Source organism: Littorina saxatilis, linkage group LG14, assembly GCF_037325665.1.
Source record: "Littorina saxatilis isolate snail1 linkage group LG14, US_GU_Lsax_2.0, whole genome shotgun sequence".
Lineage (NCBI taxonomy): Eukaryota > Metazoa > Mollusca > Gastropoda > Littorinimorpha > Littorinidae > Littorina > Littorina saxatilis.
This window is the reverse complement of record NC_090258.1, coordinates 38,174,445-38,196,728: the sequence shown is the minus strand read 5'-3', so window position 1 is coordinate 38,196,728 and position 22,284 is coordinate 38,174,445. Positions and strand designations below refer to the sequence as shown.

General features: G+C 40.2%; 1 protein-coding gene across 1 annotated transcript; it reads left to right on the top strand.

Annotated features, from left to right (window-relative positions):
• On the top strand, positions 1-17,105 carry LOC138947727 (uncharacterized). Its single transcript, XM_070319268.1, has 10 exons — positions 1-559; positions 3,624-4,180; positions 4,884-4,949; positions 5,366-5,431; positions 7,465-7,536; positions 9,793-10,077; positions 12,535-12,661; positions 13,818-13,960; positions 14,707-14,884; positions 15,720-17,105. Exons 1-10 carry the CDS (start codon positions 250-252, stop codon positions 15,974-15,976), a joined length of 2,061 nt encoding a protein of 686 aa, XP_070175369.1. The 5' UTR covers positions 1-249; the 3' UTR covers positions 15,977-17,105.
• The last annotated feature ends 5,179 nt before the right edge of the window (positions 17,106-22,284 follow it).

The following is a 22,284-nucleotide window of genomic DNA, read 5'->3' as shown; positions in this document are numbered from 1 at the left end:
TCATTATGTTATGTGCATTGGTCATTATGTTATGTGCACTTGTCATTATGTGATGTGCATTGGTCATTATGTTATGTGCATTGGTCATTATGTTATTACACTTGTCGTTATGTCGTGTGCATTAGTCATTATGTTATTACACTTGTCATTATGTCGTGTGCATTGGTCATTATGTTATGTACACTCGTCATTATGTTATATACTCATTTTTTTCTAGAGAACGCGTTGCTTATTGATCAATTTTAGCCAATGAGATTGCGTCTTACAAAACAACGCATTTCCTGCTCAACCAGACAGATCTTCAAAATGGATGCTGCATTGCAAACTGTTTTGACTAACGCAGGCCTTGGCACTCTCTGTGATGTTTTTCACAGAGAGAAGATCGGTGTTAATGAAATTAATAATCTATCCGAAGAAGAACTGAACAATCTTGGTGTTGTGTCAATGGGCGATCGACACAGATTGAAATCAGCAGCGCGTCGTCACATTGACATTGACGTCACATCTCAGAGATCTCTTCCCTTGAATCACCACACTGGGCACACACATGAGAGCAGAGGTTTGTTAATGTTTACAATCTTGTACCGAACTAAAGTAAGAAATGATGTGTGGGTTAGGTTTCATGTGCAGTAATCCGCAGAAATTGGCCATTCTGCCTGCTGCTTATTGATATGATATTTGCGGCTGGCTCCCCGATTTTTTTCCCGTACCATTTTGGCGGAGCGAAAGGTTTGGCACACGAATCTAGGTCAGGTGCACCACGGGCACTGAAAACCTGTGCAGAATAGCCTTGACCCACAAGTCAGCAGCGAATGTGATAAACGGGTTATCTCCCCTGAAAAGCGAAGCAAGCTTCGAAGATGGCGACGATGGAAAAGAGAAGAACTGTGAGCGAACTGCGAAAGGTGTGTGTGGGTGTGTGTGTGTGATGTGTGTCAGTGTGTGTGTATAATATTCGCGTGCTGTGTGTGATGTGTGTCAGTGTGTGTGTATGCGCGTGCTGTGTGTGTGTGTGGCTGTGCTTGCGTGAGCTTGTGTGTGTGAGAGAGAGAGAGAGAGCGATAGTGAGAGTAGGCCGTCAGAGAGGGTTCTTCTTCTTCTTCTTCTTTCTTTAGACTGCCGTGTGTGTGTGGGGGGGGGGGGGGAGGGTGGACTGCGTGTGTGTGTTTATTTGTGTGTGTGAGGGTTGTGTGTGTGTGTGGGGGGGTTGACTGCGTGTGTGGGTTTATTTGTGTGTGTGAGGGTTGTGTGTGTGTGTGTGGGACTGCGTGTGTGTGTTTATTTGTGTGTGGTGTGTGTGTGCCTTTCGCCTTGTATTGAGGAAATTAAACTGCGTTTGCGTATTATGTGTGTGTAATTGCAAGCGTGCGTGTATGTTAGGCATATCTCAGTAGGTGTGTGTATGTGCGCGTACGTGCAATGTGTGTGCGTGCGCGCGTGTGTTTGTGTATGTATGTATACATGTATGTATGTATGTGTGTGTGTGTGTGTGTGTGTGTGTGTGTGTGTGCGTATGTGTGTGTGTGTGTGTGAGATAAACAAACTATCAAGAACAAAACAAAACTGAACAAACGAAATGTTTTCCCCCCAACTCTGATTATTTTCTTCCCCCGGAGGAATTCTTGTTTTTCTTTGGGTTTTTTTTGTGTGTGCCTGATGTGTACTTATAAGTCTGCACTTGGTAAATAGGTGCGGGACACACAAACACCCGATCGAAACAAATTAGTAGTTTTAATGAGTACAAAACAAAGAAAATCATGTATAGTCTACTATAATTGCTAAGAACAAGGGAGATATAAATCGTAAGTCCAGACTTACACTCTCAAGTAGTAAGAACATGTATACAAGTGTACTCTCTCATTACATTAAAACTCTCTGCTGTAACTTCTCATGGCCAAAATGGCGTGGTTGTTCAATGTTTGGGGTGCGATTTTGTCATTGTTTCTGAATGACCATGAGAAAGCGTTTGAGAAGTTGTTGTTGTTTGCTCAGCTTTAAACGTCTTCTTCGGTTGACGCCGTTAGGACTGTCGTTTGCGAATATTACTATTTGGAGATTTATTAGATTTGTCGTGATATAATTTGACCTACTACCAGAGCTCTGCTGTAGCGTTTGTTATGTTTGGTTTTCAACCTGCTTTGGTGGTCTAGTGGTCTACTGCGAACATCTCGGAGATCGTAGGTTCGCCGGATCGATACCGCGCATAGACTTTTTTTTTTTTATAAGAAAACAAAATTTTTTTTAAATCACACACGTAGTGTTGTGATTTTGTTTTCTTACCTTTGGGAGCACATGGGGAGCGGGAGAGGAGCAAGAAGGGATACAGAAGGGAAATTACATAAACGGCATGGAACTGTCATCATTCGTGGCTCAATCGGTAGAACGCCAGACTTCAGATACTTAGGCCTGGGTTCGAATCCGCTCCGTGTTTTTTTTTTAATAATTATTATTATTAAATTCACGGGCTGGTAGAACCGTTGTAGATGAGGTTTGGTCGTGTGTGATTTATTTTCTCCCCCGGAGGAATTCTTGGTTTTTTAAAAAATTCTTTCTGCCGGAATAGCTGTGCGAAGCGTTGGTGATTTTAGTGAATTTTTGTAGCTGCGACCTGAAATCTGCAGAGTAGTACTGATTCCAGGTTTGAGTCCTGGCGCGCTCCTACTTTTTTGACTCACATGCGAAGCAAAAGTGAGTCTATGTACTCACCCGAGTCGTCCGTCCGTCCGTCCGGACGTCCGTCCGGAAAACTTTAACGTTGGATATTTCTTGGACACTATTCAGTCTATCAGTACCAAATTTGGCAAGATGGTGTATGATGACAAGGCCCCAAAAAACATACATAGCATCTTGACCTTGCTTCAAGGTCAAGGTCGCAGGGGCCATAAATGTTGCCTAAAAAACAGCTATTTTTCACATTTTTCCCATTTTCTCTGAAGTTTTTGAGGTTCAATACCTCACCTATATATGATATATAGGGCAAAGTAAGCCCCATCTTTTGATACCAGTTTGGTTTACCTTGCTTCAAGGTCAAGGTCACAGGAGCTCTTCAAAGTTGGATTGTATACATATTTTGAAGTGACCTTGACCCTGAACTATGGAAGATAACTGTTTCAAACTTAAAAATTATGTGGGGCACATGTTATGCTTTCATCATGAGACACATTTGGTCACATATGATCAAGGTCAAGGTCACTATGACCCTTATGAAATGTGACCAAAATAAGGTAGTGAACCACTAAAAGTGACCATATCTCATGGTAGAAAGAGCCAATAAGCACCATTGTACTTCCTATGTCTTGAATTAACAGCTTTGTGTTGCATGACCTTGGATGACCTTGACCTTGGGTCAAGGTCACATGTATTTTGGTAGGAAAAATGTGTAAAGCATGTGAGTCGTATGGGCTTTGCCCTTCTTGTTTAATATAAACTTTACACATTTTTAGCTGAAAGTTGATTTGACAATTGATTTTGCAGTTACATGTATCAGCATAATATTGACACAAGTCTGACCATTGTCCGTAGTGTTGTCCAGCTATATCGCTGGTGTAAACTCACGCATTTGTTATCCCTATGTATGTAAAAAAATTAAAAAAATCATGTTCATGCACATGCATTTTTTTCAGATAGACAAGGACCTGCATCGAGAGAAGTGGCTGCACTCTTTGCGCCCTATCGTTCGAGGGCAACTCCATACACAGCATCGGCCAACAGACGGAATCGGAGGGGGATGCAGAAAGAAAGAACGTGGACGGGGAACTTTTTTTGTTTCCCTGAGAGAGATAGGGCCTGTGTGGCAACTTTCTGGGAAAAAGAAATGTTGGCAAAGAGCGGCCTGGGAGCAAAAAAAATCCAATTGCTTCAACATGACACGTCCGAAGAAGTCTACAAAAAGCTGCAAAACGCCTATCCTGCTCTGAACGGCTGCGGGGGATTTGAGCTGATGCGAGCCCAAGGGCATGGCCGCTCCCTTGTGGCTATCAATCCGTGTTATGCCGTCAGTAATTTGAAATCCTCTGGGTCCCAAGGGACGTTTTACATCAGGCCAGTTCAGCAGGACCTTATACTGCAGCAATCACTGGAAAACGATCAGGAGATAAAGGTTAAAGAAGCCTGTCTCAAATGTGGACGGATGTATGACCTCACAGCCCTCCGCGGTCATCATGCTGCGTGCCAGCCAGCTGTAAGTGTTAAGTATTTTTGTCTGTTAGTAACGCTCATTGAAAGTCGGCAAGAAATAATGTTTGAACAAAAGTTAATGTGATTCTTTATATGATGAGTAGATAATTAAGTACATGTAGTCGCCAACGAGGATTAGGCCATAGGCATCACATTGGCATCAAGTCACTTTTTTAGATGGGGTTCAAAGCTGACACGGTTTTCTTCGGAAAGTATTGTAAGTGCTAATGTGCTTTCAATGGCTTGGAAATCAAATTACCTTTCCAGCCCTGATAATTACTTACCAGAAGCTCAAAGAGTTGGGCCCCTTCTCTGACCAATCCAAGATTGTCTTGGCTAACGAGAGACTATGGGATACAGCGAAAGTAGATTTCGTCTGTATGGCAAGTAGCGTGACTAATGAGTCATTGGGAAAAAAACCACAAAATAGGGTAGGTGGTTCCAATATTTTTAAAACTGATCTCTACCGTTGAAATGACATTTGTGTTTGTGTAGGAAACTAATTTCAACCTCAGGCCGTTTTTTTTGCACCAAATACAAACCTCAGGCAAGGTCTTCTACACTCCAAACACACACACACACACACACACACACACACACACACACACACACACACACACACACACACACACACACACACACACACACAACAACAACAACATTCGGTCAATATTTACCATCTATTGTTCTTTTTTTAAAATTTCTAGGCCCATGGTAACGAGGAAATACAAAGCGTCATGGCCGTCGTCATTGATCCACAGGACTCAGATGTGGTATGTATACAAATTATTTTTATATGATTGATGCTTATTTCCCATAGAGTTTTGAATAGGTAGTATAATTGTATTAATCATTGAATGTGAACAAAGTGTAAGCAGGTTAAGTCACAGGCAAGGAGGGGACAAATTTTCTGCTAAAATGAAATTTAATTCACTTCCAACCCCATTGTTAACAAGAAATTACCCTCCTGTCGGGCGTGGACTGCAAGCCGAGCGCTTGACCCCCGACTTGTTTATCGATAGTTTTTTTCCGCCTTTACTAAATTCATAGTTGTTGGTTTTTTTTAATTATTTTTTTTTTTTTTAAATTGTTGTGATTAATCCATGATAAATCAAATGAGCAGCCTTATCTTGTAAGTAAGGATAAACTTAGGATTCACTTTTTAATCCCCTTTGGCTCTTATTTCTAGGTTGTACTGCCAGGTGAAGAGGATGATACTGATACTGATCTGCCGGATCTGGCGGCTGCTGCATCGGTATGCATGTCAATTTGTTTTTGCTATGAATTATTAACAGTAATGGATCCTAAAGAACAGGATCCAAATCATGTCCTGACGTGTGAGTCGGGTCTAAATTTGTGCTTAACAGGGCCTTCAGCCCTCTAGCATGTTAATACTGAAGAAATAACTACAGTGATGCACATTTTAGTCGGTCTCCGGTTCTTGACCGATGTAACCCCTCCAGGGACCGAAAACATTATCACCAGGCGGACACGGGTCCGATTAAAGTACAGAAGAAGTGGTCAAGTGTCCAATCGTTTTTATGATGGAGAGGACATGCGGACTGTCCATTTTCATGATGATTGGGGGGTGGTCTCGGTTGCCAAGTGAACAAAAAGTATGATTGAGTTGGTGTGAATGCACAATTTTCGCTGAGTTTTACAGTAATTGAAATTAAAAAAATTCTTTAAACGCCGATTTCACAAGTCGTTTTTGTTTCTTTGCTGTTGTTGTCCTATTGAAGTAACACTTTCAGGACACTGTGTCCTATTGTTTTTCCATCTTCAGGACAATTGTCCTGAAGACTACCAGAAAAATGTACATCACTGTTACTAACTAACTGATAATTGAATTTGTATTAATTAGTTCTTGTATTCTTTGTTCTTAGGCTCGTTTTTATTTCATTTTTTTTATTCACCCACTTTATGGGTGAATATTGTTTTTGGTCTCGTTTTGGTTTTTTTGGTTTTTTTTTGTTCTGTGTGTCCGCTAAGTGACCAATCACCTAACTTTAAATTACAATACGCATGACAAGAATCTCGATGGTCGAGTGGTTAGGGAACCGTCTTGCGAGTCGAAGATACCGGGTTCGAATCCCGTTACTGCCAATATATATATTTTTTAATCTTTTGAATTTTGCGGTTGGGTGAATATTGCCATCCATTGCATCTTCTTTTTTTGTTTTTGTTGTTGTTGAGAAAACTACTAGTGCCAAAGGTGAGTCAATACCTAGTTTGAAAATGGTGTCATTTTTGTTCGGTTCCCAGCAGGTCTGTGCGACAGACAGACAGACGGACCGAGAGACTTATAGACCTGTGTTTCCACAGGCAAAAACACCTATTGCGCGACAGATTTAGTGATTTTATGTTTTTTTTTAATTTTTTTTTTACTAAATTCATAGTTGTTTTTTTATTTGTTTTATTTCTTATTTATTTTTGAGTCACTTGAGAAAATGTGACTCTATGTAATCGGTCAGTGTTAGTCTGTCCGGCCGGCCGGCCGGCCGTAGACACCACCTTAACGTTGGACTTTTCTCGGAAACTATCAAAGCGATCGGGCTCATATTTTGTTTAGTCGTGACCTCCAATGACCTCTACACTTTAACGATGGTTTCGTTGACCTTTGACCTTTTTCAAGGTCACAGGTCAGCGTCAAAGGAAAAATTAGACATTTTATATCTTTGACAAAGTTCATCGGATGTGATTGAAACTTTGTAGGATTATTCTTTACATCAAAGTATTTACATCTGTAGCCTTTTACGAACGTTATCAGAAAAACAAGGGAGATAACTAGCCTTTTCTGTTCGGCAACACACAACTTAACGTTGGGCTTTTCTCGGAAACTATAAAAGTGACCGGGCTCAAATTTTATGTGAACGTGACTCCCAGTGACCTCTACACTTTGACGTCTGCTTTGGTGACCTTTGACCTTTTTCAAGGTCACAGGTATGTCTTGAAGGAAAAAAATTGAAATATCATATCTCTGAAACTATTCATCGGATTTGATTCAAACTTTATAGGATTATTCTTTACATCAAATTATTTACATCTGTATTGTGTTGTGAATAGCAATTTCTTCCTGTCCATCTGATGCCTCATATAATATTCAGAACTGCGAAAGTGACTCGATCGAGCGTTTGCTCTTCTTGTTTTAAGAAAGTGACTAATCCATGATAAATCAAATGAGCAGCCTTATCTTGTAAGTATGGATAAACTTTTTTTTAAATTTTTTTTTTAAGTATGGATAAACTTAGGATTCACTTTTTAATCCCCTTTGGCTCTTATTTCTAGGACGTACTGCTAGGTGAAGAGGATGATACTGATACTGATCTGCCGGAGCCACTATTTGCGGCTGCTGCATCGGTATGAATGTCAATTTGTTTTTGCTATAAATTATTAACAGTAATGGATCCTTAAGAACAGGATCCAAATCATGTCCTGACGTGTGAGTCTGGTCTAAATTTGTGCTTAACAGGGCCTTCGGCCCTCTAGCATGTTAATACTGAAGAACTAACTAACTAACTGAAAATTGAATTTGTATTAATTAGTTCTTGTATTCTTTGTTCTTAGGCTCGTTTTTATTTTTATTTTTTTTTTTTTTGTATTTTTTTTTATTTTGTTGCTGTTGTTGAGAAAACTACTAGTGCCAAAGGTGAGTCAATACCTAGTTTGAAAATGGTGTCATTTTTGTACGGTTCCCAGCAGGTCTGTGCTACTTCGACAGATAACATGCGCTACACTTTCAATACAAGTACATATAGCGCAGGCTTCTATCGCACTCAGTCACAGTACACTGGCACCGACCCAACTCTGTCGGCTTGGGTATGATTTGTGTGTGTGTGTATTCTCTTTCAATTGAGCATATTCAATCAAAAACAGTAACACTATATAAAACACTAGGTAACATAGCACACAAACAAAAAAAAATAAATAAATAAATAAATAAATAAATAAAATCATTTTGAATAATATATTTCACTTTAGGCCCAAAAAAAAAGTTGTCTGTTTCTGGTCACCCGTTTTGGTGCCGACCCTACACTTTTTTTTTTTACCAAAGTAAAAAAAAAAAAAAAAAATGAGAGAAGAAGCGGTGGCCGTAACGCTCGACAAATGTAAAGATACGGCCTCAGTGAAAGTGATTAGTGCCTATCCAGCTGATTTTACCATTTTAGAGGTCTTCCATGACATTCATCCTGAATTTGACCCAAGGGGGCAGCGTTTAGTAGTTTTCTACCCTGGCAACAACAAAAAAATTATAATCCCTACCTACCCTACCTATTTTTGACTCACATGCGAAGCAAAAGTGAGTCTATGTACTCACCCGAGTCGTCCGTCCGGAAAACTTTAACGTTGGATATTTCTTGGACACTATTCAGTCTATCAGTACCAAATTTGGCAAGATGGTGTATGATGACAAGGCCCCAAAAAACACACATAGCATCTTGACCTTGCTTCAAGGTCAAGGTCGCAGGGGCCATAAATGTTGCCTAAAAAACAGCTATTTTTCATATTTTTCCCATTTTCTCTGAAGTTTTTGAGATTCAATACCTCACCTATATATGATATATAGGGCAAAGTAAGCCCCATCTTTTGATACCAGTTTGGTTTACCTTGCTTCAAGGTCAAGGTCACAGGAGCTCTTCAAAGTTGGATTGTATACATATTTTGAAGTGACCTTGACCCTGAACTATGGAAGATAACTGTTTCAAACTTAAAAATTATGTGGGGCACATGTTATGCTTTCATCATGAGACACATTTGGTCACATATGATCAAGGTCAAGGTCACTTTGACCCTTATGAAATGTGACCAAAATAATAAGTGAACCACTAAAAGTGACCATATCTCATGGTAGAAAGAGCCAATAAGCACCATTGTACTTCCTATGTCTTGAATTAACAGCTTTGTGTTGCATGACCTTGGATGACCTTGACCTTGGGTCAAGGTCACATGTATTTTGGTAGGAAAAATGTGTAAAGCATGTGAGTCGTATGGGCTTTGCCCTTCTTGTTTTTAGCCATGTTACCAGAAACAGACAACTTTTTTGGGGGGCCTTAAAGGTCTACTAGTAGCTCCCAATCTGGCCGGTTCGGGGCCAAGTCATAGTTATAGCATTAAGTAGACAAAGTCTGCTATTACTTATAACAAACACAGGGGGTGCAAAATGGTAAAAGGGATGGTTTGATAATAAAAAATAAGTCATTATGTGCACTGAACACCAAACTTGAGATCTGCAGATGTCTTACCGAGGCAGAAACACAGAGGAAACACATAGCCAATGTGACTGCTGCCAGGTCAAGATTGGAATGCTGAGCCATATTCAAACGACAGGCGTTTTAGAGATGCCATGCATTTTTTTGGAAAACATGTGTCTATTTCAGCAAATGGGGGGATGTGGCCCAAAATATTGGTTTTTAGATTTTGGATCTATCATGATGTTGATAAATTCTCCGATCAAAATCTGAAAATAAATTATTTGGGGCAGAAGCCGCATCCCTCACCGGCCACCCCCTTTCTTTAAATTTATTTATTTATTTTTTTGGATTATTTTCTTTGTGCTGAAATTGACACATGTGGATTTGACTTTACCATGACACAGGTTTTTTTCTGTTCTTTCAGCTGTCGGAGGAAGATTTATTAGAAAACGTGATCAAAGAATGCATCTCCATTTGCCAAGACGACAACGTCACTAACCCCATCGAAATACTTCGGGTGGCACAGAGAAAGATTGTCACTGGAAGAAAACTGGACATCGATGCCAGTGCTATGACTACTGGTCTCACTGGAAACACAAATTTCATCTCCATAGATCGCGACTCTGTCGTGGACAGTGCTTTTGATGCCTTAGCGGATGTTCCACTGAAGGACCTCAGACTGTGTCTGGAAGTGAATTTTATTGGGGAGGTAATAATAATGAAGCAAAATAACACTACTAAACTTCCTTTTTGACTGCAGGCTCGAAAGAGCTGGCAGTCTTACATCTCACTGGAGTTTTCTTTTCTTTGCTTTTCCCACATATTCATTGAACCTTATACAAATCAACAGTTTTCGTTCAATCGGGACCAAACTTGCTTTTTAGCAAACCTTATGGGTAGGGTCAGGTCATGGTCGGGTTGACAGTGCTTTGATGAACGTAGTGTATGCTAGGCAGTGGGGGGACAAGCGCTCATGCTTAACCGAATACGCATTGAACTGTATACAAATCCACAGTTTTCGTTCAATCGTGACCACACTTGGTATGCTGATATCTTATGGGTAGGGTCAGGTCATGGTTGGGTTTGCAGTGGTGTCAAAGAGCCCAAAGCGCGGCATGCTTACCACGTCCCGGCCTGAAGTCCACACCCGTCAGGAGGGTCAATCTTGTTTCTGTACAAAAGTCCTTGGGGTGACTTCATATTTTAAGAGTACAAGGCCAACCTCAGAGATTCATCTGTCGTGACTATACATCCCTAACTTCTGGCTGCGTGACAGACATGCTGGGTGACTACAACTTCTGCCACTACAAGATCGCCGAAAGCAACAACGCCTGGCCTTCTTCTACAAGGTGGTCGGCGAAGAGCTGCCAGGCATCCCCCCGGACAAGTATGTCATGCCTGTTAGAGGGAAAAGAAAAACCAAACCCAACAAGAAATGACCCTCCTGACGGGTGTGGACTGCAAGCCGAGCGCTTGTCCCCGACTGCCGAGCATACACTACGTTCATCAAAGCACTGTCAACCCGACCATGACCTGACCCTACCCATAAGTTATGCTAAAAAGCAAGTTTGGTCCCGATTGAATGAAAACTGTGGATTTGTATAAGGTTCAATGATGGATTGGGAAAAGTAAAAGTAAAACGCGAGTGAGATGTAAGACACCCAGCTCAGTTGAGCCTGCAGTCAAAAATGACCGCAAGTTTGTGTAAAAAAACATCGTTAATTACATGGCACGGAATAACTCACGACCCTTCAACATGTATCCTCTCCCAGGCAACAAAACTCCAGAATCATCCGAATTGAAAAACACATTGCGGGTATGGAATACCCTGGAGGACAAGATTGTCACGGCTGAGTCGATTAAGGCATTTAAGAACCGCCTCTCGTCTCAAACAAAGCTAAAGTAGATAGCCGGGGGGGGTGTTTGGGGAAGGATTGTTACAGGTTTTTATCTCCCATCTCCAGGTCCTACCAGTGGCCTCAACTCCCTGGGGTTATTTCGATGGTTTTGGGGAATAGCCCTGGGGGACTCTGGGAGGTCAAATGGGTGGGGCCACTTTTCCCCTTAGATCTTGCTTGAGTGTGACTGAATAGAAAAAGTAGGGGCACCTTATGTGCTTAGAGTGTGAATGTGCTAATATTAGATTAAGTAAGGATTTTTGGTTGTTTTGAGTGTTCTCCTGAATATTTTCGGTTGACGACAAAACCAGAAGTGGGATATGTCAACGTTATCAATCAAGATCAAGAAGGGAATGGAATTTAAAATTGATGTGTTCATAAATGTTTTTGTTTGTTTTTACCAATATAATGGAAAAGAGTGGGTTTTTTGACTCACATGCGAAGCAAAAGTGAGTCTATGTACTCACCCGAGTCGTCCGTCCGTCCGGCCGGCCGGCCAGACGTCCGGCCGGACGTCCAGCCGGACGTCCGTCCGGAAAACTTTAACGTTGGATATTTCTTGGACACTATTCAGTCTATCAGTACCAAATTTGGCAAGATGGTGTATGATGACAAGGCCCCAAAAAACATACATAGCATCTTGACCTTGCTTCAAGGTCAAGGTCGCAGGGGCCATAAATGTTGCCTAAAAAACAGCTATTTTTCACATTTTTCCCATTTTCTCTGAAGTTTTTGAGATTCAATACCTCACCTATATATGATATATAGGGCAAAGTAAGCCCCATCTTTTGATACCAGTTTGGTTTACCTTGCTTCAAGGTCAAGGTCACAGGAGCTCTTCAAAGTTGGATTGTATACATATTTTGAAGTGACCTTGACCCTGAACTATGGAAGATAACTGTTTCAAACTTAAAAATTATGTGGGGCACATGTTATGCTTTCATCATGAGACACATTTGGTCACATATGATCAAGGTCAAGGTCACTTTGACCCTTATGAAATGTGACCAAAATAAGGTAGTGAACCACTAAAAGTGACCATATCTCATGGTAGAAAGAGCCAATAAGCACCATTGTACTTCCTATGTCTTGAATTAACAGCTTTGTGTTGGATGACCTTGGATGACCTTGACCTTGGGTCAAGGTCACATGTATTTTGGTAGGAAAAATGTGTAAAGCATGTGAGTCGTATGGGCTTTGCCCTTCTTGTTTATTATTGTGTGTGCATTGAGTTGAATTACATGTGTTATTATTTATTGTTTCTGCAGAAAGCGTCCGACTATGGCGGGCCAAGAAAGGAGTTCTTTCAATCAGTGCTCTTGGCGATCAAGGAGACGTTCTTTGACAATATCAGACCCCAGTCCGAGCACTATGAAACCATTGGAAAAATCATGGGTAATATTAATACTGATTAAAATGTAACTCATTTTATTAGTCTATTCTATTAAACGAAAAGGGCAAAACCGTTGTCGTGCTTCCGTCGACCGTGGTCGGAGGTCGGACAGCAGTCAAACCTACTCCGCGAAGCTCGGGTCAGGCACAGGCCCATGAAACATTGCGTAAAGGGCGGTTTGTTTTTTGCGGGTGCGAAGCGGCCGCAAAAAACAAACCAAGTTGCCACCGATCAAAACGCACACGCCGACGCCGGCAAAGCCGGCTAGTTGTCTTAGATACATGAAGAATGTTTTACTCTTAGCACAAAGTACATGTACAAGAAAAGATTCAATAACCATTTTTAGATAGATTCCGTATGCAAGCTCTATGAGACAATTAAGAAAAAGGTTGTCAAAATAGTTTTAAGTTGTTGTTTGCAGAAACGTAATTTTATTTCAGAAGAAAAACAAGCGTAAATTCCCAATATCTGTGGCACTAAGTGCGTGGTTACGCCCTTGTCGTGTCCCACAGGCGCGTTCCAACCTTACCATGACCTGACCCTACCCATAAGGTATCAGCATACCAAGTTTGGTCCTGATCGGAGAAAAACTGGATTTGTATAAGGTTTAAACATTTCGACTGCGTTGCTATGCTCCGCAGGCGCGGTCGAACCCCACCATGACCTGACCGTTCCCATAAGGTATCAGCATACTAATTTGGTCCCGATCGGAGAAAAACTGTGGATTTGTATAAGGTTCAAACATTTCAACTGCATCGCTATGCGCCGCGGTCGCTGCACGCCACAGGCGCGGTCGAACCCCACCAAACTACTCGCTTGATCATCACCTACCATTTTGCTAAGTTTGGTCTCAATCGGGCAAAAACTGTGTAATTTGCAAGTAATTTTACATTTTAGCTGTTCTTTTGAGTTTGTCTTAGATAAAATGTGCGCACTATAAATGCTATAAATTATTATTATTTATTATTATTCTTTCTGCAATTTGAGGGAAAATAAAATGCATATTGTTGAAATTCAAGCAGTAAAGACCTGTCTTTTTATTCCGTATATATTTCTTGGGCAAAATGGTTCAACCTGGAAAGTTTACTTTGTAGGGTTAAGGGGGGATAGGGCCCACTTTAACTCTCGGGATTAATAATGAATTTAAATTGCTTACAGCTCTTTCAACCCTCCAAAATGGGCGTCTACCCCGAATAATGACGCCGGAACTATGCGAGGAAGTCTTCAAAACACCAACCAACGAGACCAGAGAGTTTGTGAAAGATCTCCGCCGAGGCCTCGATAGTCTTGGCTTGCTGAGGGTATGATAATTATTGTTGCTTTTAATTCCAAGGTTGTTTTTGTTTAGGTTGCATTTATAAGTTAAATACTATGAATTGGTATATTCAAAATATTTAATCCATACACAGTTTTTCTTTAGAAAAATAACTTACAAATAGAAGTTAACATGGAAACCTAAAATACATACCCGGTGGCATGCATTTCATTTGTTTCAAACAAACCCAATCAACCGATCTCGGTTTTACCAAAAATGTTAAGTGGAAGTAATCTATTTGGAAATGGAACTTATTGAGTTATCAGAAGTTATCTGGAAAGTTACAAACATAATGAAATGGAAATTTATTAGAGACAGTGGAAGTCCAGCGCAGCGTTTTTATAATATTCACGGTGATAAATTCCCCGTGTCTAAATGACGTCATATTTGACGCAGTGTTGGCAAGGACACCCTATAGATGGGTTGCTAAAGTCTATGTGACATATTTGGGGACCACATATTTGATCTAAAACACTGAAATGTGAAGGATGAGGGATAAAGGTTGCCTGTGAATAGTAAACTATTTTCGCTGATCTCAAGTGTTCCACTATTCCCAAGTATTACTGTATGTAGAAATTTCATGTATGACAAAACGCCAGGGGGTTTCAAGCAAGTAATTTTTTACTTCAGAAGTCACAAAATCATTAATGACCCAAATTTATCCCCATCATAGGTAGATAAAGACCTCAATATATTTCATAATTATGTAAATATAGTTTATTGTTTCTTCAGATCTGTGATGCTTTCCCAACGTTCCGAAACCTCTTCACGCCTATCGATCAACCCAAGCTGACACTAAAAAAAATGACGCTACTGTTGAAGCCCAAGATGTCTCCTGAAGGTTCAAACAAGCACAAGCAAGAAATGAAAGTCATGAAGAACTTTCTTGCGTACTTGAAAGAAGTTTCTGGTAAGTATATGGCGTCTTTTTTGCCCCTTGTCACCAGTCTCCATGGCTAGTCTGCCAATATTGGACTCTAAACTCAGCTCATCATCATCATTTTTGTCACAAAATGTGTCATCTAATCATGGGGCATTTTTTGCTCTTTTTTGTCACAAAATTTGTTTCATTTAAACTTAATTTGTCTTTTTCAATCTTTTAAAAAAACTCATGGCAAATATTCAAACTTCAACTTTAAGGTTTTTGCCTCTACTTAGCCAGTAGCCAACTAAATAATCTTAACTACAAATTAACCTTGCCAAAAAGAAAATTGCGCAAAATTTGATTTACCACACTGCAAATCCACCATCCAAATCACTCAGTTGCACTCTGTGTTTGCATTGGTACAGACAGAAGGATCTTGAAGAAGTAATCATTGGCAAATTAATTGTTCTTGTTTCATCTAGACTAAGAGTGTTTACTTATTTACAAACTCTTCTTTGGGATCAAGTGGAAAAAACTGACAAAACGTACATTCATTTGTGTGTAAGACAGCATAATTTTGTATGACTGTTCAACCAAGTGTTATTCACCATCATCATTGTGTACTAGCAGGTACAGGTTAGTAGTATACAGTCAGCAGTTGCACATAAAGGTATGTTGCATGTAATAATTGAGTTATGTTTTGTAGTGACGCACCGATCTCCTAAAAAAAGTGCTCTCTTTTTTTTTAGCTGGAGGGAGAGCATGCTCTCCTTTTCTTGAATTCCTAGAATCACCACTGAACCATTGCAGTTGGCTACTGGCTAAGTAGAGGAAAAAACTGTACACTTTGTGACCATAGGCATGTATTTGTTTTATTCAGCGGGGCGAAGAAACAACGGGAACGTGACTCTAGCCAAAGTCCTTCGTTTCGTCACTGCGGAAGAACAAGAGCCTCCGCTGGGATACGAGATGAACCCGAGCATCGAGTTCAAAGTTATGCCATCCTGGTATCCAACTGCCTCCTCTTGTGGAAACATTTTGTTTTTGACGGCCTATGGGGAAATGCCAGAAAGGCAAAGGATGTTTGAAATATTTGACATGGCATTCGACACTCCACAACACTTTGGACTAACGTGACAACCTACTGCCGTCGCCGTCCAAAGATTTCTTTATTGTTGAACAAGCTTTCCTTTTCACATCCAACTGCTTTTACTCTTCATTCTTTTGACCAAATTTTGCACTCTAACCAGCAGTCGCATCACAGAAAATGTGTGTCATGTTTTAGAACAAAAGTTAGATTGGGTCATCAGGTGAGCGTATGTTAAGTTTCAGGTGAAATCATCATAAATGTTCACTATATAAACTTTTATTTGAAAGAAAAGAAGAAAAAAAGCAACGCAAAAGGATCAGGTAGCCTTCAAATGTCACTCAAGGAAAAAAAGATTTTTGTGTTTTATGTAGTGTTGATGTTGTGGAAAGGCCTGGGGACTATTACCCTAATAATAATAGCACATTTTGCTTTTTATTTTTTGTTGATGTGTAAATCAGTTGTCGAAAGAGAACGATTTTTTTCTTTTCTTGTTGCAGACAAACGCACGATAGAAATCGTGTTCTTTTGTCTGGGTGACCTAAAGCAAGAATGTTGATGGTCAGTCACGGGATTTAGTGATGACGTTTTACTATTTTTTCTTCTGATGACGTGTGCGATCGGTCATGTGATGGGATGTGACATTGTACCTGTTTTTGCTTCATGATGCTTTGCGCTGTCACGTGATGGTAATATGACATGTCCGTCTATTTTTGCTTTATGACGTTAGTGCCTGGATCATGTGATGTTGATGTGACGTTTCAAGAATTTTTGTTTTCTCCTTGACGTAATTTGACAGGGTCAAGGCAAAATTCCACTTGTATGTGATAATGAAAACAGCTGATCAGTGATTGTTTTCTTGACTGCTTGCTGTAACATTGATATGTGTAGTGCATACATCATTGTACAATTCTATATCAAACAACCGACGATGCCACGATTGAGCCAGGCACGCCTGCCATCGCACACGCGAAAAACACACAAGAGGCGAAACATTTCAGAGGCGATGAGGAGAGAACTGGCTTAGGGCAAAGCTAAAGCTAAGAAGGTTATCAACCCTAACGACTGAGGTCAGGTAACTTTAGACTACTAGATCGCTAGAAAAACGCTAAAAATAGACAGCAGGGCCGGACTACCGGGGGGGGGGGGTTATGGGGGTTGCGCAACCCCCCCCCCCCCCCCCCCTAGCCTAAACATGTACCTCACTTATTTAAAAAAAAAATTTATTATTGTTTATTTTTGCCGTTTCATGCAAGGAGCGACCATTTTCCTATCTCAGAATATGACCTACCCATCCCCCACAAGGGGCTCTGCCCCTTGACCCCGCTAGGGGAAACATCCCCCTGGACCACCACTGGCACCCCCCCCCCTCCTCTTAGCCTAGTCCGGCCCTGGACAGACAAAACTCTCAAAAAGGCTTATGGTATTTTGCGTCAAATTCATATCGTTCAAATCTGGAGTCGAGACTTGGCCAAAATCTCATCTACAATCGTCACTTCAAATAAAAAATAGAAAAAAATAACCTTGGGCTTGGAAGCCTCAAACATAAGCTAAACACTAGCAATCCAACAAGAAAACAGTGTTTTTGTGGCACGCCACCTTGTTACTCCTTGCCTTCCGTTATTTTTTCTTACGTACAAGTTTCGAAAACAAAACTGACTTATCAGACAGACACCGCATACGGACAAATGGAATAATGTCTTCTTTTTTTCTATCATTAAGATAATTTCTGGATTACGGACACGCACTGCACACCTACATATTGAAACATAGCTTAAAGCATTTTTGACTCACATGCGAAGCAAAAGTGAGTCTATGTACTCACCCGAGTCGTCCGTCCGTCCGGAAAACTTTAACGTTGGATATTTCTTGGACACTATTCAGTCTATCAGTACCAAATTTGGCAAGATGGTGTATGATGACAAGGCCCCAAAAAACATACATAGCATCTTGACCTTGCTTCAAGGTCAAGGTCGCAGGGGCCATAAATGTTGTCTAAATAAACAGCTATTTTTCACATTTTTCCCATTTTCTCTGAAGTTTTTGAGATTCAATACCTCACCTATATATGATATATAGGGCAAAGTAAACCCCATCTTTTGATACCAGTTTGGTTTACCTTGCTTCAAGGTCAAGGTCACAGAAGCTCTTCAAAGTTGGATTGTATACATATTTTGAAGTGACCTTGACCCTGAACTATGGAAGATAACTGTTTCAAACTTAAAAATTATGTGGGGCACATGTTATGCTTTCATCATGAGACAATTTGGTCACATATGATCAAGGTCAAGGTCACTTTGACCCTTATGAAATGTGACCAAAATAAGGTAGTGAACCACTAAAAGTGACCATATCTCATGGTAAAAAGAGCCAATGAGCACCATTGTACTTCATATGTCTTGAATTAACAGCTTTGTGTTGCATGACCTTGGATGACCTTGACCTTGGGTCAAAGTCACATGTATTTTGGTAGGAAAAATGTGTAAAGCAGTCCTTAGTGTATGTCATTGCTAGGTTTAGTTATTTGACCTTGACCCTGAAGGTCAAGGTCATGTAAAGATCAAGGTCAAGCATGTGAGTCGTATGGGCTTTGCCCTTCTTGTTAATTGATAAATAATATTGTTTTGTCCAATATTTTGGGATCATTTGTTTTGGGAAGTAATCATTGTTAACGGTATTTACTGCAAATGAAGAATTTGACCCTCTCATGGTTCTAGTTTGCCCAAACCAGTTCATTGTTACAATTACCTGGCTTCTCACATTTTAGCTCAGAAAGGTCTGCATAGATTTAGAAAATACAATGTAATGTGTTTTACATACTGAGGGTTTGTTTTTCTATAAAATAACGTTTTCAGGTAACTGTTTCTGAATCTGCTACAATAAATTGTGTTTGAAAATATTACACAAACCAGCAACTGTTGTGAAAAGTTTTGTGCATGTGTGTGAAATCTGTTTTGTCAAGTATTTCAGCTCATCTCAAGATGTACCACTTGTCATTTTAACATTTTGTTTTAAACTGTTCTCATTTGAGACAATTTCACCTTTTCCTTACTCAAGGGCGAGGCTGATCCATACACATCTAATAAGAGTATCGATGGAAAAGGTTATGAAATTACACTTGTGCACCTGAGCTGTGGGTATTATTTTTTACTTTTTGAAGAGCGCGGTCATACATCTCACTAGTGTTCTTTTTTCTTTTCTTTTCTTTTCTTTTTTTCCAGTCAAACTATCACTCAAGCGGAACGGTGAATTCCCTGTAAGGGTAAACCACGCCAATCCCATTTGGAATTTTGACAATACAAATGTTTCAACTTTAGAGATATCAACATTCCACCATTGCCATAAAGTCATATATTTTTTTAACAATCGAATGCCGATCAAGGGGCTTCTCTTTTTTTATTCATAACAAATTTGGTCATTACAATATTGTGAACGAACAATGCAAAACAGAAATCACATCATTTGCCCGTGTTTATCCATCCGTTGAACGAGCGCGGACTGTTGTCGTTTGTTTGTTAGTTAAGTTTTAAGTCCCTTTCGGCTATCGCCATTGAGACTGCTGGTCACATTATTCTGACACCAGCGAACCAGTTAAGGGTATGGGGGTCACTGCACAGTCTTGCTGTCTGCGTGAGCCATGATACTGTCTGCAATATTGTATCAGCCAGGTTTTAAGATACATAACAAGTAATTGTCAACACTTGATCTCGGAAGAACTCGCTCGTAGTCAAACAGATCACAAATCATAGTCGGTGTGTCTTCTTAGTACATCGACAACCAAAAGAAAAATGTCTATTCCATGATTTTCCGAAACCCAATCAGCTCGACATACTGTTTCCAGTTCTTGCTGACAAACCCAATTGATATCCAACTGAACCGGATCAAAAGACGGACGCGAGTCGTGACGAATGTTATCCTCCAAGTCATCACCATCAGTTTCTTCAACATCACCTTCTGTTCCGTACAAGTCTGCTTCCGTATCAGAAAGTGGAACGTCCACAGGACAGGTAACGGACCCTGCCCAAAAAAGTCTCAAAGGCGATGAACGGGCTGTGCGCAAGCGGTGCCGTTGCCATGCCTCTTTCCAAATGTCAAGCTTTTCGTTGATTTTTCCCAAGTACACATAATGAAGAGCATAAATATGGGCTGTATTTGATGGATTCAAAATTCCGTGTTCTTCCATAAAGTAGAATAGCTCGTAAAAGTAGCACAAGACACCATCATACACATCTCGCCATAGTCGCTCAATGCGTTGATTGTGCGTACTTTTACCAGCGATGACAGTTCGTCTGTTCATTCCCCTCTTTTGAATCATATATTCAGCCACTTTTATGTTTTCTTGTCCTTTGTCAGTTCTAACCCGTAATGGGGTGGTTCCACACTTGTTTTCCCCATCCTTGAAAAAGTGGAGAATCGTTTGTGACTTGTTGTTGTTTGCACAGTTCAAGAAGACAATGTACCTACTAAAACCATCGATTCCTCCTGCAATGACAAAGTGCCAACGAATCAGTTTGTGGTTGGTGTCGAGATGCCACAAATGATTTGGGGCTTGCACGTTGTAGACCCTGCGATGAAGTCGTCGACGCTTTCTTTCCTCAATCCCAAGTTGATCACAGTTATGAAGCACGTCCCGTAACTGCTGTCGTGTAACCTGATGAACAAAGGAAAAAACAGCATATTATTTAGATCAAAACCCAAAGTCTCTGAGGAGAGAGAGGAAGAAAGAGAGATAATTTTACCAATAGATGTAATATAAAAGGGCCATTTAACGCATTTTTAAAGTTAAAAATTGTTAGTATAAAGATCGCAAGTGCAATACAACGGACAGCTGTAAAACGGCCTCAAAGATTGCTTAAGTTTTGATAAATACAATTTGAGTAAAAAAAATGTATGCTCACATTAAAGCAAAAAAATACAGAATTATTATTAAATTCCCGGGCTGGTAGAACCGACGTAGATATAAGCCTGATATTAGTATAATCCGTTTGCCCTGAGCTTGCTACATATCTAATTGAAGTAAACATAAACTTGGGGTGTGTGTGTACCAGTGTGCCGTGGGTGCGGTGTACGTGTGTGCCACGGTCACAGTGTGTGTGTGTGTGTGGGTGGGTGGGTGTGTGTTCGTTTGTGTTTGAGAGAGAGAGAGGTTTGTCTTTCGCTGGGGTATGCAGTGCCTTGGCGTTGCACTTCTACTTAATTGTTATTGATTTTAATCCCTTGCCAAATTGGCTGAAAACATAGGAAAAATCACTATTACAATACAAGCTTCACAATAATTTGAATACTCGTGTACATTTGGCTAGCAGTCTAAGTTTCCACTCGCCATTTTCCAAACCCACTCGCAAATGGAGTGAAATGTCCATTTCAGAAACCCTGCTTTTGTCTTGACAAACTGGATCTGGATCTGGATCTCTAAAAGCGTCTAAGCTAGAGAGAGACAGACAGACAGAGAAAGAGAATGAACATTTTGGGATTATAGAAGGTTGAGGACCATCTTACTTACCTTTATACCACGAGTACATAGCACTTGTCTGATCATTTGTTCTCCAAGACGAGGGAATTCTGAAATTACTTTTACAACTTCTCCTTCGAGTTCAGCATCTTCAATGTCTATAAACGAGTGCACGTGTAAATTAAATTCAGACATCCTCCGATAAATCGTTCTTTCTGAGACACAAAATAAGTGAGAAATATCCATCACTTTAAATCCAGACTCGATAAGTCCCTGTAAAACATTTTTTGAAATGTGGAACTTCACCCCTGAAACTGAAAGTGAAAGGTTGTTGTTTTCTGGCTGTGAGAAGGTGATGCACTCTGTTCGCAATCTCATTACATCTTGGCTATTGTTGACACTTACAGTCCGCAGTTCAGAATCCGAAAGATGCATCACAACATCAGGGGTTATTCGTTCTTTTCTAAATTTGTCTATACACGTTTCTAAACCGAGTTTAGTTAAAATTGCAACCATATCTTCTACTCTCTTGTCGATACACCTGGCTGCCATTTTGAATTCTAAGGCCACAATTTTGTAAGACGCAATCTCATTGGCTACAATTGATCAATACGCAACGCGTTCTCTAGAAAAAAATGAGTATATAACATAATGACGAGTGTACATAACATAATGACCAGTGCACACGACATAATGACAAGTGTAATAACATAATGACTAATGCACACGACATAATGACAAGTGTAATAACATAATGACCAATGCACACGACATAATGTCAAGTGTACATAACATAATGACCAATGCACATGACATAATGACGAGTGCACATAACATAATGACCAATGCACACGACATAATGACGAGTGCACATAACATAATGATGAGAGCACATAACATAATGAC

What these genes read in the sequence shown, in the direction of transcription:
- LOC138947727 (XM_070319268.1), top strand. Translation starts at nt 250, where the DNA reads ATGAGATTGCGTCTTACAAAACAACGCATTTCCTGCTCAACCAGACAG. An exon ending in ATCTGGCGGCTGCTGCATCG is followed by an intron (nt 5,432 to 7,464) that starts GTATGCATGTCA and finishes TCTTATTTCTAG; the next exon opens with GACGTACTGCTAGGTGAAGA. An exon ending in ATAGTCTTGGCTTGCTGAGG is followed by an intron (nt 13,961 to 14,706) that starts GTATGATAATTA and finishes TTGTTTCTTCAG; the next exon opens with ATCTGTGATGCTTTCCCAAC.